Here is a 13096-nt window from a genome sequence, read left to right as displayed (position 1 = left end):
ACCGTTTTTTTTTTTACACTGGAATTCATCACAAAAATCGGGACAGGGAACGTTTGCTAACGGGATGCAACTGTTCCAGTGACCATCTATGCGTTTTCTGCTTGTGCGTTTTTTTCCTGTAGCCGAATGTAAAGGGTCGGTACAGTTAATCAAACAGATGTTGACAGCTGTGGAGGAAGAACAAGCTAATCCAGTCTAACATCCTGACGGGGTTATCAAGCACAATGAGCAATGAGAAACCGACTGTCCGCCAGCAGAGCTCGGAGAACAACTCCGTCAGCAGCAGCGAGTGGGACATGGCCAACGATGTGTTTGTGTCTGGATACGAAGACAATTCCCTGGCAGACAGCACTGCCTCTGGAGACACTAACCAGATGCAGTCCGGACACCTGCCACTGCTGCCCCAGGATGAAATGATGCTGGGCCTGACTATGGAGGAATATTCGGACTCATCGTATCTGGACATCGAGACAAACTTCACAGAAAGTAACGGGAACGTCACATCCCAGAAGCGAGTGCGGTCCAATAGTTCTCGGCACCGCGGGGACATTGTCACGGAACTGGGGCCAGAGGAGGTTCGGTGGTTCTACAAAGAGGACAAACGGACGTGGAAACCATTTGTCGGACATGATTCTTTAAAAATCGAGATCGTCTATCGGAGATTTTGTGAGCAAAATCCCAACAATGTCAAACGCCCCGTCGTGCTCTCCGAGCCCGATGCAAAAGATGTTCACCCGGACAGCGGGCCCGATGACTGCGGTAGAGTCTGGGCGGAGCTGTCAGGTCAACAGTACGGAGAGGAGACTAAGGACCCGGACGGCATCAGCATCATTGTGGAGGCAGTGTGTGTTAGAGGGGGGCTCTACGAGGTGGATATCCGGCAGAAAGAATGCTACCCAGTTTATTGGAACCGTGAGCAACATTTAATGTCCTCAATTACCATCATCATAAATCATCATAAATTATCATAACGGTTAATAGCACCACCCTGCTACTAACAGCAGCTACATTGTTGTCAGTTGCACTAAACTGGGCCGTCTATCAGAACAATAACCAGAGATAACATAGAAGTCCCAGTTAGCGGAACTATCACCGCCATTACACCGATATATGTAGCACGAGTATACTTTTGTTCAAATAGAAACATTGAATGCTGCAGGTTCTTCCCTTTCGAGGCAATCGGCACACGCCGTCCATTAGTCCCTTGTGCAGAGATCACCTGATGAATAGGAACTTTAACACTTTTCTTCATTAATAGTATACAGCAATGACTGTCCTGGTTCAGAGACAAAGAGCATCAGTCACTAATGATGACCTCCCCATCCACCGCTTTTCCTAGCATGAACTGATCAATAACTGATTCGTTTTTTTAACCGTTGGCTCAGTCATTACTTAAATAATTATTTGAGTTTCGAATTAGGTTCTATCATAATTTTAGTTTCTGAGATACTCTCACACACACACACACACACACACACACACACACACAGTATCACAACCATTATAATTTCTGTGCTACTTGTATTATGTCATATCCCTCAGAGCAAGACCGTATCCCTGTGATGAGGGGTCAGTGGTTCATTGATGGGACCTGGCTGCCCTTGGAGGAGGATGATAGTGATCTTATTGAGCTGGAGCACCTTGATTGTTTCAGGGGTCAGCGGATGAGGGACACCTACGAGATGGAGGCAGTGATCACAACAGTAGACAGCAAAGATGGTAAGGAATGAAAAAGACCTACAAGTATGTGGGTTGGGGGGTGGTGAACTAATTATGCAATCTGAAGTATGCCACCATTAATCACAGTGTGACTGTCTCCCAGCTGTCCACAGTCTGAAGTTGAGCAGGAGCCACGTGGACTGGCACAGTGTGGATGAGGTTTACCTGTACAGTGATGCCACAACCTCCAAGATTGCTCGCACTGTCACTCAGAAACTAGGCTTCTCTAAAGGTTGGTGTGAACTTATTGGACCAGCACAGGTCTGTGGAGCTCACAGTGTGATACATCATGAGTGAAGGGCACATGGTTTACATGCTCATGCCTTCCAGGGAAATCATTCAGTCCTTTAATGTTCTGCTTGTTTCACCACTGAAGGTGCAATATCTGAAACATGTCTCAGCTGTAAAAAACCCTCTGGTTACCCAAACCTCAGTCAGGTTTCTGTAGAGAAAAAATAATATAGGAAACAGTTGCCTTCCTCCACATTCTCTCTTATCATAAGTCAGCACCTTCAGCAGAGCACCCCTTTCAGCTGACTAACATGGAGGTGTCTAGTGTGAACTTTTTCTGTGAGCAGCTCAAACTAAACTACAAACTCCTCGTCTGGACTGACAGAAAGGAGGAGGGAAATCTATTGTTGCATCATTTGGGTTTTATTTATTAACACAGGACCACACAGAACTGAGTCATCACACAGCAAACTCTAAAGAATTACTCCCAGTACTGTGACCTGTATTAACAATGACTGTTAGCACACAGCATCCTGTGTAATAGTATTCCTTTTGGTGTCCTCAGCCTCAAGCAGTGGAACACGTCTTCATCGGGGCTATGTTGAGGAGGCAACACCTGAGGACACCCCACCCGAAACCACGCACATTGTTTTTGTGGTGCATGGCATTGGCCAGAAGATGGACCAAGGCCGTATAATCAGAAACACCAGCATGTGAGATATGCAGCTTTGCAGCGGGAATGTAAAGAGCTGAGGGAAATGGTGCCATTGTTTGAAGTTTGTTTTTTCTTAGCACAGGATGAGAGATGCTGCCAGGAAGATGGAGGAGAAGCATTTCTCTGATCGCAGCACAGAGCATGTGGAGTTCCTTCCAGTGGAGTGGAGGTCTAAACTGGCTCTGGATGGAGGTGCACTACAACTCAGCATGACCTGAGCCACCTGCCCACCTTTTAAAATCTGCAGCACATATGGATTTTATTAAGCATTAGGAAAGACAGACACATAGGATGTAATGACACAACATTCAAGGTTACCATTAAGTGGTATATAATCATTAGAATGACAGTTTGGCAAATCAAAAGTGCAGAAAATATTTTCAGTGATGCTATTATAGTGAACAGGGTACTGGTCTAGCATGGATCTCAGGCTGATATGTTTGTTTTAACATCACTTCACTGGCTACTGAAAATACTACAAAGCCTTAAGTATTAATTTGCATAATATATCAGAGCAAATGCCTTTTCAGCTAACTGCACAAGCATCAGAGCTTGTAATTCATTGTAAGTGACCACATTTGGAAGTTTGTAGTCTAGTTTCTTATTGTGGTGGATGTATCCAGGGTCCTGGTGTGACAGTCAAACCAGGATTAGCGGTCATAGAAGAGAGCCTCATCCAGCAGAATGAGAGTCTCTGTGTCCCAGCAGAGGGTTAGGGTTAGGGTTGGCAAAATGAGCCATTTTAATTACTGTTTAAAGAATTTAAGTGTTATCCAGGTTCCCAGGAAGTTAAGAGGCAGAGGATTGTAGGAAACCGAGATAATTTGTGTCCTTAGACAGTAAATCATAGAGCACTAACAACTGTGTTGGTGGATTTGTGTGTTCTTCTGCAGACACAGTGGACTCTATCACTCCAGACAAAGTACGAGGTCTCAGAGACATGCTTAACAGCAGTGCCATGGACATCATGTACTATACCAGCCCCCTGTACAGAGATGAGGTGGGGTTGGCATGTTTTGAAGGCTGTGGTGGTGCTCCCACTTTCGGAGCCTTTATCTCATTAGTCTGCCTAAATCTCAACTAAGATGTACACACCTGTAATTCAGAACTCCAAATTATAGCTGGGAAATAACAGGCATTACCTGACCCCATCATCATCATTGCAACTAAAAATACTCTGTAATTATGTGTGTCTATGTGTGTGTAGATCACCAGGGGTCTGACGCTGGAGCTGAATCGTCTCTACTCCCTCTTCTGCTCACGGAATCCAGACTTTGAGAAAAATGGGAAGGTGTCAATAGTGTCACACTCACTGGGCTGCGTCATCACTTTTGATATCATGACAGGCTGGGACCCCATACGCTTCCATCACCAAGAATTGCCAGACCGAGAGGAAACGAGACTCCGCTGGCCAAGTGACGAGGAGTGCCACCTTCAGGAGCAGCTGAGACTAACACACCTCAGGTAGTGCATGGTCACTGTCAGTGAGTGTGATTGTGATCAAAAAGCAGTTCACGTTCAAGTAACTACAATTTTTATCAGTATGGAAAGAACTATGTGGAATTGGTTAACACTGGTTCAGAAGTAACTGGCAGCTGACAGATGAATGCACCCATTAATTAGAGTGAAGGTGTCATCCCTGATCCAGAGACTGAGATCTGCAGAGCTTTGTATTCATACAAACAGTGCAATTAATTTTCTATTAAACATGAACTGTGGTTGTGTTGATATCATGTGCATGTGTATTTAGGTACATAGTTAAAGCATTTAAATGTAGAGATTAGTAAAATATATAGCTGTAAGGCATGGCCATAGGATTAGGTCCCAGTCAAAATGGGTGTGCGTGACTTGATGCAGAAAAACGTACAGCCGAGTAAGGGAACCCAAGCCTCAAGCTGTCATCAACGACAAAAAACTGCATGAAAGGTTTGTACAATACCTGCAGATTGATTCACCTGGGTTGAGGTGAAATTGAGATTGTGTTAGAGTCAGATTGGGGACCTCAGAGTAGTACACAGAGCCAGGAGTTGATGAAAAGAGATTTTGCGGACAGCAGGGAAATAAGGTTGGATTTGAGCAAACAGAGCTGAGCCAAGTCGGGCAGGGGGCATACAAAGGGGGTTCAGGTGAGCAGGTTCCAAAGGGCAGGGAAGCGAGTTGAGGGAGACAATGCAGGTGGACTGCAGTAAGAGGCTGGAGTCAAGCTGGGAACAAGTGCAGGCACAGACAGATCAGGATAATTTTAGACTGCATTATTGAAATCAAACAGTCTTCGATAGTGCAGGCTGGAACATGGCTAACTGGTTCAACAGTGTCTACAATTCAGTGATGTGGTAAATTCTGAGCTGGGTATACACCAATCTGGGAAAACATTATGAATGCCTGGCTAATATTGTGTTGGTCCCCATTTCATGGCCATAACTGCAGTGGCACATCGAGGCATGGACTCCACTAGACTCCTGAAGGTGTTTTGTGGTATCTGGTACCAAATGTTCGCAGCAGTTCCTTTAAATCCTGTAAATTGCAAGGTGGGGCCTCAATGGATTGGACGATTGAAATGAGATCTCGCGATTTAGGAGGCCAAGTCAACCCCTCAAACTTGTCATTGTGCTCCTTATACCATTCCTGAAAAGGGTTTACATTGTGGCACAACACATTATGTTGCTGAAGAAGGCCATGGTCATCTAGGAATACTGTTTCAGTGAAAGGGTATGCATGGTCTCCAACAGTGCTTAGGTTGGTGAAATACGTCAAAGTAAAATCCACATATCAAAATCAAATCAAATCTGATTTATTTGTATAGCGCGAAATCATAACATAACATCAAGGCACTTTACATATGGAGCAGGTCAAGACCAAACTCTTAAAATAATTTAAAGCAAGCACTTGGCGACAGTGGCAAGGAAAAACTTCTTTAAGAGGCTAAAACCTCTGTGTTTATCAACCTTGGCTCCAGTTGTATTGGCAGGAAACTGCAGTTGTGTCTGGAGGAACTGCCTTTGTGTCACAAAACCTCAAGATTTTGTGCAGTACCTGCTGCATCGCATCTAGGCCGGACAGTGATCTCTGACCCTAAATGAGTAACAAATAAGAGGACAGAAGAAATCTCCTTTACAACCTGTAGCCTTGAATATATGTAACTTGGCTATGGAATCAGAGTTTAAACTGAACCACGAAAGACCCAATGGCATTGTCTCCCACAGTGGCAAGTATACCAGGTTTTGGTTGGTGTACCTATCGTCATCACCATAATAACAATAAAGATGGTCACATCTGGACATGTGATGGACAAGTCTTGGTTAGATTAATTATGAGTTCAAACAAGCACTTCCACAACATTTGACAACCTTTTATTTATTTATTTATTTAAAGAGACCCAACAGATCCCCCGATGAGCAAGCACTTGGCGACAGTGGCAAGGAAAAACTTCCTTTAAGAGGCAGAAACCTCAGGCAGAACCAGGCTCAGGGGGGGCGGCCATCTGCCTTGACCGGTTGGGTTGAGAGTGGGAGAGAGAGAGTTAGATAGGCATTTGGGGGAGAGGGGGAGAGAGGGTGACAGGGAGAGACAGACAGAGAGAGAGAGAGAGAGAAGCTCAGTCCTTCCCCCAGTAGCCTAGGCTTACAGCAGCATAGCTAAAGAGTAGAGGACTTTAACATTTTAACTATAAGCTCTGTCATACAGGAAAGTTTTAAGCCTGGTCTTGAAAATTGCTAAAGAGTCCGCCCCCCGGACTGATGCTGGAAGTTGGTTCATGGAAGAGGAGGAACTGAACTGAAAGATCTGCCTCCAGATTTACTCTTGGAGACTCTAGCAACCACAAGTAAACCTCCATCTAGAGAGTGGAGTGACTAGGACAGTAAGGAACTATGAGCTCTCTGAGATACGATGGAGCTTGGCCATTGAGAGCTTTATATGTTAACAGAAGGATTTTAAATTCTACTCTATATTTTACTGGCAGCCAATGGAGAGCAGCTAACACAGGAGAGATATGATCTCTTTTCCTAGTTCCTGATAATATTCGTGCAGCAGCGTTCTGAATCAACTGAAGGCCTTTGAGATTTGTTTGGACTTCCAGATAGTAATGAGTTACAGTAGTCCAGCCTAGAAGTTACATGCATGGACTAGTTTTTCTGCATCATCCTGAGAAAGGATGTTTCTGATTTTCCTAATGTTTCTCAGGTGGAAGAAAGCTGCCCGACTAACTTGTTTTATGTGAGGGACAAAGGACATATCCTGGTCAAAAATTACTCCAAGGTTTCTTACAGTGGAGCTGGAAGCCAAAGTGATGCTGTCAAGACTGATGAGATGATTAGATAGTATTTTTCTGAGGTGCTTAGGGCCGAGTACAATAACGTCTGTTTTGTCAGAGTTGAGAAGTAAAAAATTTTCAGTCATCCAGACTTTTATGTCTTCAAGACATGTCTGTAGTCTGACTATCTGAGTGACTTCATTTCATATCAGTGCAAAAAAGACTATGTAAAAGAAAGTGTTTGGGAAAATACAAAATATGAGAAATATATACAATATAAACATAGCAGTAAGGTACACAGTTCTAGGAAGTAGATTGAAGTAAGTATAGTGAAGTGATTGGATATAAATATATTGCACATGGGAGGTATGATCAATTTCAGAGTCTATGAGTGTATGACAGTTCAGGGTGGTTATTGCTTTGGGGAAAAAACTGTTCTTGAATCTGTTTGACCGAACCTTTAAGCACATGGAGTGCCTCCCTGAGGGCAGCAGGTCAAACAGGTCAGAGCCGGGGTGGGAGCTTTCATTTCTGATTGCTTTGGCTCTGCTGAGGCATTGGGAGGTGTAGTTGTCCATCAGGGAGGGGAGAGGGCAGCCGATGATCTTCTGGGCTGCCTTTACAGCTCTCTGCAGCCTCTCTCTGTCTGCTACAGTGCAGCTGTCGTACCATACTGTGATGCAGTAGGTCAGCAGGCTCTCAATGGGTGAATGGTAGGTCAGCAGCAGGTTGGAGTTGAGGTTGTGCTTCCTGAGGACTCTCAGGAAGTGTAGCCACTGCTGGGTCTCCTTAATGATGTGAGTGACATTCTCTGACCAGGAGATGTCAGCGGAGATGAAGATGCAAAGAAACCTGAAGGTGTGGACCCTCCCCACCCACTTGCCGTTGATCTGGAGGGAGGCTGGATCTGCGCTGTGCTTCCTCAAGTCGATGATGATTTCGCTGGTTTTCTTGGTGTTCAGAACAAGGGGTTCTCTGAGCACAAGGCTGCCCGTTTCAGGATCTCCTCTCTGAAGGCGGCCTTGTCACCCCGGAGATGAGTCTGACCACTGTAGTGTCATCCGTGAATTTGACAATCATGTTGTGGGCCAGACTGCAGTCATGAGTGAAGAGACAGTACAGGAGGGGGCTCAGCACACAGCCCTACGGGGAGCCGATGCTCACCATGCGGGTGGAGGAGAGGTGGGGGCCAAGTCTCACAGTCTGGGGTCGATTTGTTAAGAAGTCCTTAATCCAGGCACATGTGAGAGGGGGGAGGCCGAGAGTGTCCAGTTTTCCGGTAAGTCTGTCAGGGATTATTGTGTTAGGAGTAGAAAATTATGGGTCATCATAAATTTGGCTTCATTGATAAATACAGCTGAGTTTTGTCTGCATAACAATGGGAATTGATGCTGTGCTTCCTGATAATGTTGCCTGAAGAAAGCAGATATAGAGTGAAGAGGAATGGTCCAAGCACTGAACCCTGTGGGACTCCATAACTGGCTATAGTATGTGAGGAGGAGCGTTTGTTAACATGAACAAATTGATGTCTATCTGATAAATAGGATTTGAACCACATTAATGAAGTTCCCAATTTAATGTTCCTGTCTCTGTAATAAAATATTATAATCTATGGTGTCAAATGCAGCGCTGAGATCTAAGAGGAGAAGTATAGAGGCTGATCCATTGTCTGAAGGCATGTTTTTGTGATGTGATGGGCTCTAAATCCTTGCTGAAACTCTTCAAGCAAACCGTTCTTATGCAGATGGTCATATAATTGGTTTGCTGCTGCTTTCTCAATGATTTTAGAAATGAATGGAAGGCTCGATAGTCTTGATAGAACTGATCTACTCTGTGGTCAAGATCTACAAATACTGTTTCCAGGCGTTGCAGCCAATCTCTGACCAAATACATTTCTCTTATCCATAGTAATGTATCATCTTGATTAAGTTGATATCGATTTCCACTTAATCTGTCTGTATTATTCCTTTAGACTAAGGGACCTGGAGGATCAGTTCCAGGGTCTGCAGACCTCATCCTGTGTTGCAGTGCCAGCATTAAAATTCAAGGTATTTCTAATTATTTGTAATCTACTGTATCACCAGCCGTGTTCTTTTCCCCACATGCTTTAGATATGATTCAACAGAGACAAACAACCATTCACACACGCATTCATCCCTACAGGCAATTTTGAATCACCATTTAATCTAATGTGCATGTCTTTGGACTGTAGAAGGAAGCCACAGTACCCAGAAGGAGCCCACGCAAGCATAGGGAGAATATACAAACTCCACAGAGAAAGGACCTAAGCCTGGAAATCAAACCAATAACTTTCTTGCTGTGAGGCAATGGTGCCAAGTACCATGCCACCCTAACTTCAGCCCTTCTTATTTTTACTCCCGAGTCACTGATTAAACTACAGATCTTCTTATACTACCTAAAAAGTATGTTTAAATGAATGATTGAGTTATAAAGATTTTTCTCTAATGCTCTCAATCTGTCTGTGTTGCAGGTGGAGAATTTCTTCTGTATGGGCTCTCCTCTGGCTGTATTCCTGGCTCTGCGGGGGATCAGGCCTGGAAATAATGGTGTACAGGACCACATCCTCCCTACAACTATCTGCAAGCGTCTTTTCAACATATTCCACCCCACGGACCCTGTGGTTAGTTAGAAATTCCATGAATGTCTTACTTTGTCTAATGAATGGATGTTTGTATCTCTGATGTAACCTAAAGGACCTGTTGGTAGTCACATCTTCAGCTCAAGCATTTGTCTCTGTTTCAGGCGTACAGGTTGGAGCCTCTCATATTAAAACATTACAGTAACATTGCACCTGTTCAGATCCACTGGTAAGTCTTGTTTTTTTCTGACACGTTTTAATTTTGTCTGTTAGTTAAGCAGATCCTTAGAGGCTGGGACGATGTTTCTTTGAGTTTACAGTAACACTGTTTATTGAGCTATGCTAAACTAGTAGTTTATAAAAGAGAGTGAGGACAAGAGGCAAAGACCTGAGTTCGATATGAATGTATAGGTACAACACCACCGGCTCGACACCATATGAACAGATTCGGCCCACACTACTCAACCCCCCGAAAGACACCATGTCAGTCACAGACTCAGAGAGCATCCCCAGCCCATGCACCTCCCCACCCCAGGCCCGACGGCATTATGGAGAGTCTATTACCAGCCTGGGCAAAGCCAGCATTATGGGTGAGCACACAGACAAGGTCATGGCTGTGTGGATGTCAGATGCAATGGGACACAATATAAGCTGTTGAAATTTCATTCTTATTAATATTAACAGACAGAGGAATAACTTTAAATATTCAAACTTAAATGAAATTTTTGGTACCAAGATGTACAACCTAGAAGGGCAAAACATTGTGTGAAATAGTTTTAGTAGTACTACTTGTAATCCAGTAAAGAGTGTGCTACAAACCCCTGACAGCTCAGTAACAAACTTATAAAGTTACGTTATTTTCTGAAGACGTCCAAACAGCCATGACACCTAAGCAGCTGGAACACATCCAGAAATTGTAAATGTGTATAGTAAATTTCTCTTAGCATAAAGGTGACCTGACCTGTTTGATACTCATTTGTAAATGAACTCTCACCAGCTCTATTTCTGTGACTCATCATTGCCTCCCTAAGGTGAACATCCAGCAGCATTAATATAAATATAGGTGGTACAAGTACAACAGTTAAAATAAACTGAATCATCATCTGGTGATTGGATTTATCTGCTCTAAAGGTGCTGCAAATCTTGGAAAAGGAATAGGAGGAATCCTGTTTTCCCGGTTCTCACGTTCCAGCAGCCAGGTGGGTGGAGTAGAGGAGGAACCATCAGATTGTGAGGTTGGAGCCTCTGAAGCAGAGAATGCAGTATCAGAAGACGATAGAGCAACAGTGGCAGACAGTGAAGAGAAGGACAAGCATACAGAAGAGGAGAGTAGGGAGGTGGAACCTACCATGTCCCAGTCCACCTCAGCTGTTATGGACAGCACCTCATGTAAGTACTATGCTCTGGAAAGAGACAGGTAGACTTGGTGGGGGGGTCAGTCCCATTAAATCTAGACTTTTGTTCTGTGGTGGATTGCATGTATCACATACTTTTACTCAAGATCTATTTGGTCAAGTTTTTAAGTCCTGGACATGGCAGAGAACAGTGGCTGGATGAGGACTGGAGAGGGTTGAGAACCTATGTGCCTCTGTCATCTTTTTTTATGACATGACAAAAGGCTTAGTTCTCTCTGATCTGGACTGAGAGCCAAAAATCAAATTAGTCTGAGTAACCTAACGGCAGCTGTCAGAATTTACTGGTCTGTTGATGGCTGTGGTTTTAATAATGATCAGTCAGACCAACCAAGAGACAGGTCAGAGTCTGTCCAAGATAATGACCCTTCTCTCTGTTTCAGTGGAGCTGGAAAGGCGCATCGACTTTGAGCTGCGGGAGGGCTTGGTGGAGAGTCGCTATTGGTCAGCAGTGACCTCACACACAGCCTATTGGTGCTCATATGATGTGGCTCTTTTCCTCCTCACCTTCATGTACAGAACTCAAGAAACAGCTGAACCTGCAGAAGACCATTCTGACACATTGTAACATCAGCAGAGCGCCATGCCAGATTTGAGGTCAATTCATTTTCTCTCAACGCCTTCAGAAATACAGACTGAGGCTTCGTTCATGGAGCTTCATGTCATGTTTACACATTTTTTTTATCAAAATTATAGTAACGCTGCAAGAACAACAATCCACATGCTAATGACTGATACTAGTTCGTGATCTGTTTCATTAAAACCACTAACACCATGGCCTCTAGAGTGACTTTTCAACTAAATGGGAGACTATAGGGTGATCACAACATGACAAATCGGAACAACTGTAATTCTAACAAAGCACAAATCACAAGACACCTATTTGTGTCCCATTTTACACACCCTGACCGCCATGTGACCTTCGGTCAAGACTGATCACTGGCCTTGGGGAATCCATCCTCTGTTTCAGGAATCCAAATGAGGATCCCATCTGTTGGTCTGATACAGAAACCGCAAGGGAAAAGGAGAGTTAAAGTGTGAAAGAGAGAGAGCATGGCAGAGAAGCCCTATGCTGGCATACTATACCCCCTAAAACAAAATGCAGAAGATATTTATCATAATTTGTTAATTACGCTAGTTGAGTTAAAGCAGCACCAAGCACAGGTCACAGTCATGTGCATCATGGCAGCCCAATTCAGTTTTGTCACTGTGGCTCCACCTACATGTGGCTCCTGTATCCGGAGGACACAGAGTCACTTGCTAGCCACTTGTGACAGACTATCCAAGATCTAATCAAATCAAATCAAATCAGATTTATTTGTATAACGCCAAATCATAACAAAGTTACATCAAGGCACTTTACATATAGAGCAGGTCTAGACCAAACTCTTAAAATAATTTAAAGCAAGCACTTGGCAACAGTGGCAAGGAAAAACTTCCTTTAAGAGGCTAAAACCTCTGTGTTTTCTAAGGGAGGAAACTGCAGCTGTGTCTGGAGGAACTGCCTTGGTGTCACAAAACCTCAAGATTTTGTGCAGTACCTGCTGCATCACATCTAGACCGTAGAATGATCTCTGACTCTGAATGAGTCACAAATAAGAGGACAGAAGAAATCTCCTTTACAACCTGGAGCCTTGAATATATGTAACTTACTGGGCATGGCTATGGAATCAGAGTTTAAACTGAACCACGAAAGACCCAATGGCATTGTCTCCCACAGTGGCAAGTATACTAGGTTTTGGTTGGTGTACCGATCGTCATCACCATAATAACAATAAAGATGGTCACATCTGGACATGTGATGGACAAGTATTGGTTAGATTAATGATGAGTTCAAACAAGCACTTCCTCAACATTTGACAACCTTTCTTGTCATGGCTAGAATAATAATAGTTAATTTTATGCAACAATCATGGATAATAGAAAGAACTACTTTCACATTGGAATTGAATACCATTATCCTATACCATCATTGTTTTTGAACCATTCGTCGACTCCAATGTCCTTCTGATGTGGACTGTGTTGTTCTTAGAACTCCATCATTGCCCTTGACTGTCCCTGTCATATTTACAATGGCCACAAGATGTCATCTAGCAACCAAACTCCACTATGAGGTCAAAACAAACTGCTGCACAGACAACCAGTGGGCTTGTTAGAGAGGAACAGTT

The 13096-nt window shown here is 43.8% G+C and overlaps 1 protein-coding gene across 1 annotated transcript; it reads left to right on the top strand.

The window, feature by feature from the left end:
- The first annotated feature begins 16 nt into the window (after positions 1-16).
- ddhd1b (DDHD domain containing 1b) lies at positions 17-11705 on the top strand. The gene is made up of 13 exons (XM_029495768.1): positions 17-912; positions 1543-1719; positions 1823-1951; positions 2516-2663; positions 2748-2857; positions 3559-3665; positions 3873-4129; positions 8890-8965; positions 9409-9558; positions 9681-9745; positions 9928-10106; positions 10648-10905; positions 11312-11705. The coding sequence occupies exons 1-13, from the start codon at positions 225-227 to the stop codon at positions 11494-11496; spliced, it is 2529 nt and encodes an 842-aa protein (XP_029351628.1). The 5' UTR covers positions 17-224; the 3' UTR covers positions 11497-11705.
- The last annotated feature ends 1391 nt before the right edge of the window (positions 11706-13096 follow it).

This window comes from Echeneis naucrates, chromosome 24 (assembly GCF_900963305.1).
Source record: "Echeneis naucrates chromosome 24, fEcheNa1.1, whole genome shotgun sequence".
Taxonomy (NCBI): Eukaryota; Metazoa; Chordata; class Actinopteri; order Carangiformes; family Echeneidae; genus Echeneis; species Echeneis naucrates.
This window is presented reverse-complemented; position numbering and strand designations above follow the sequence as displayed.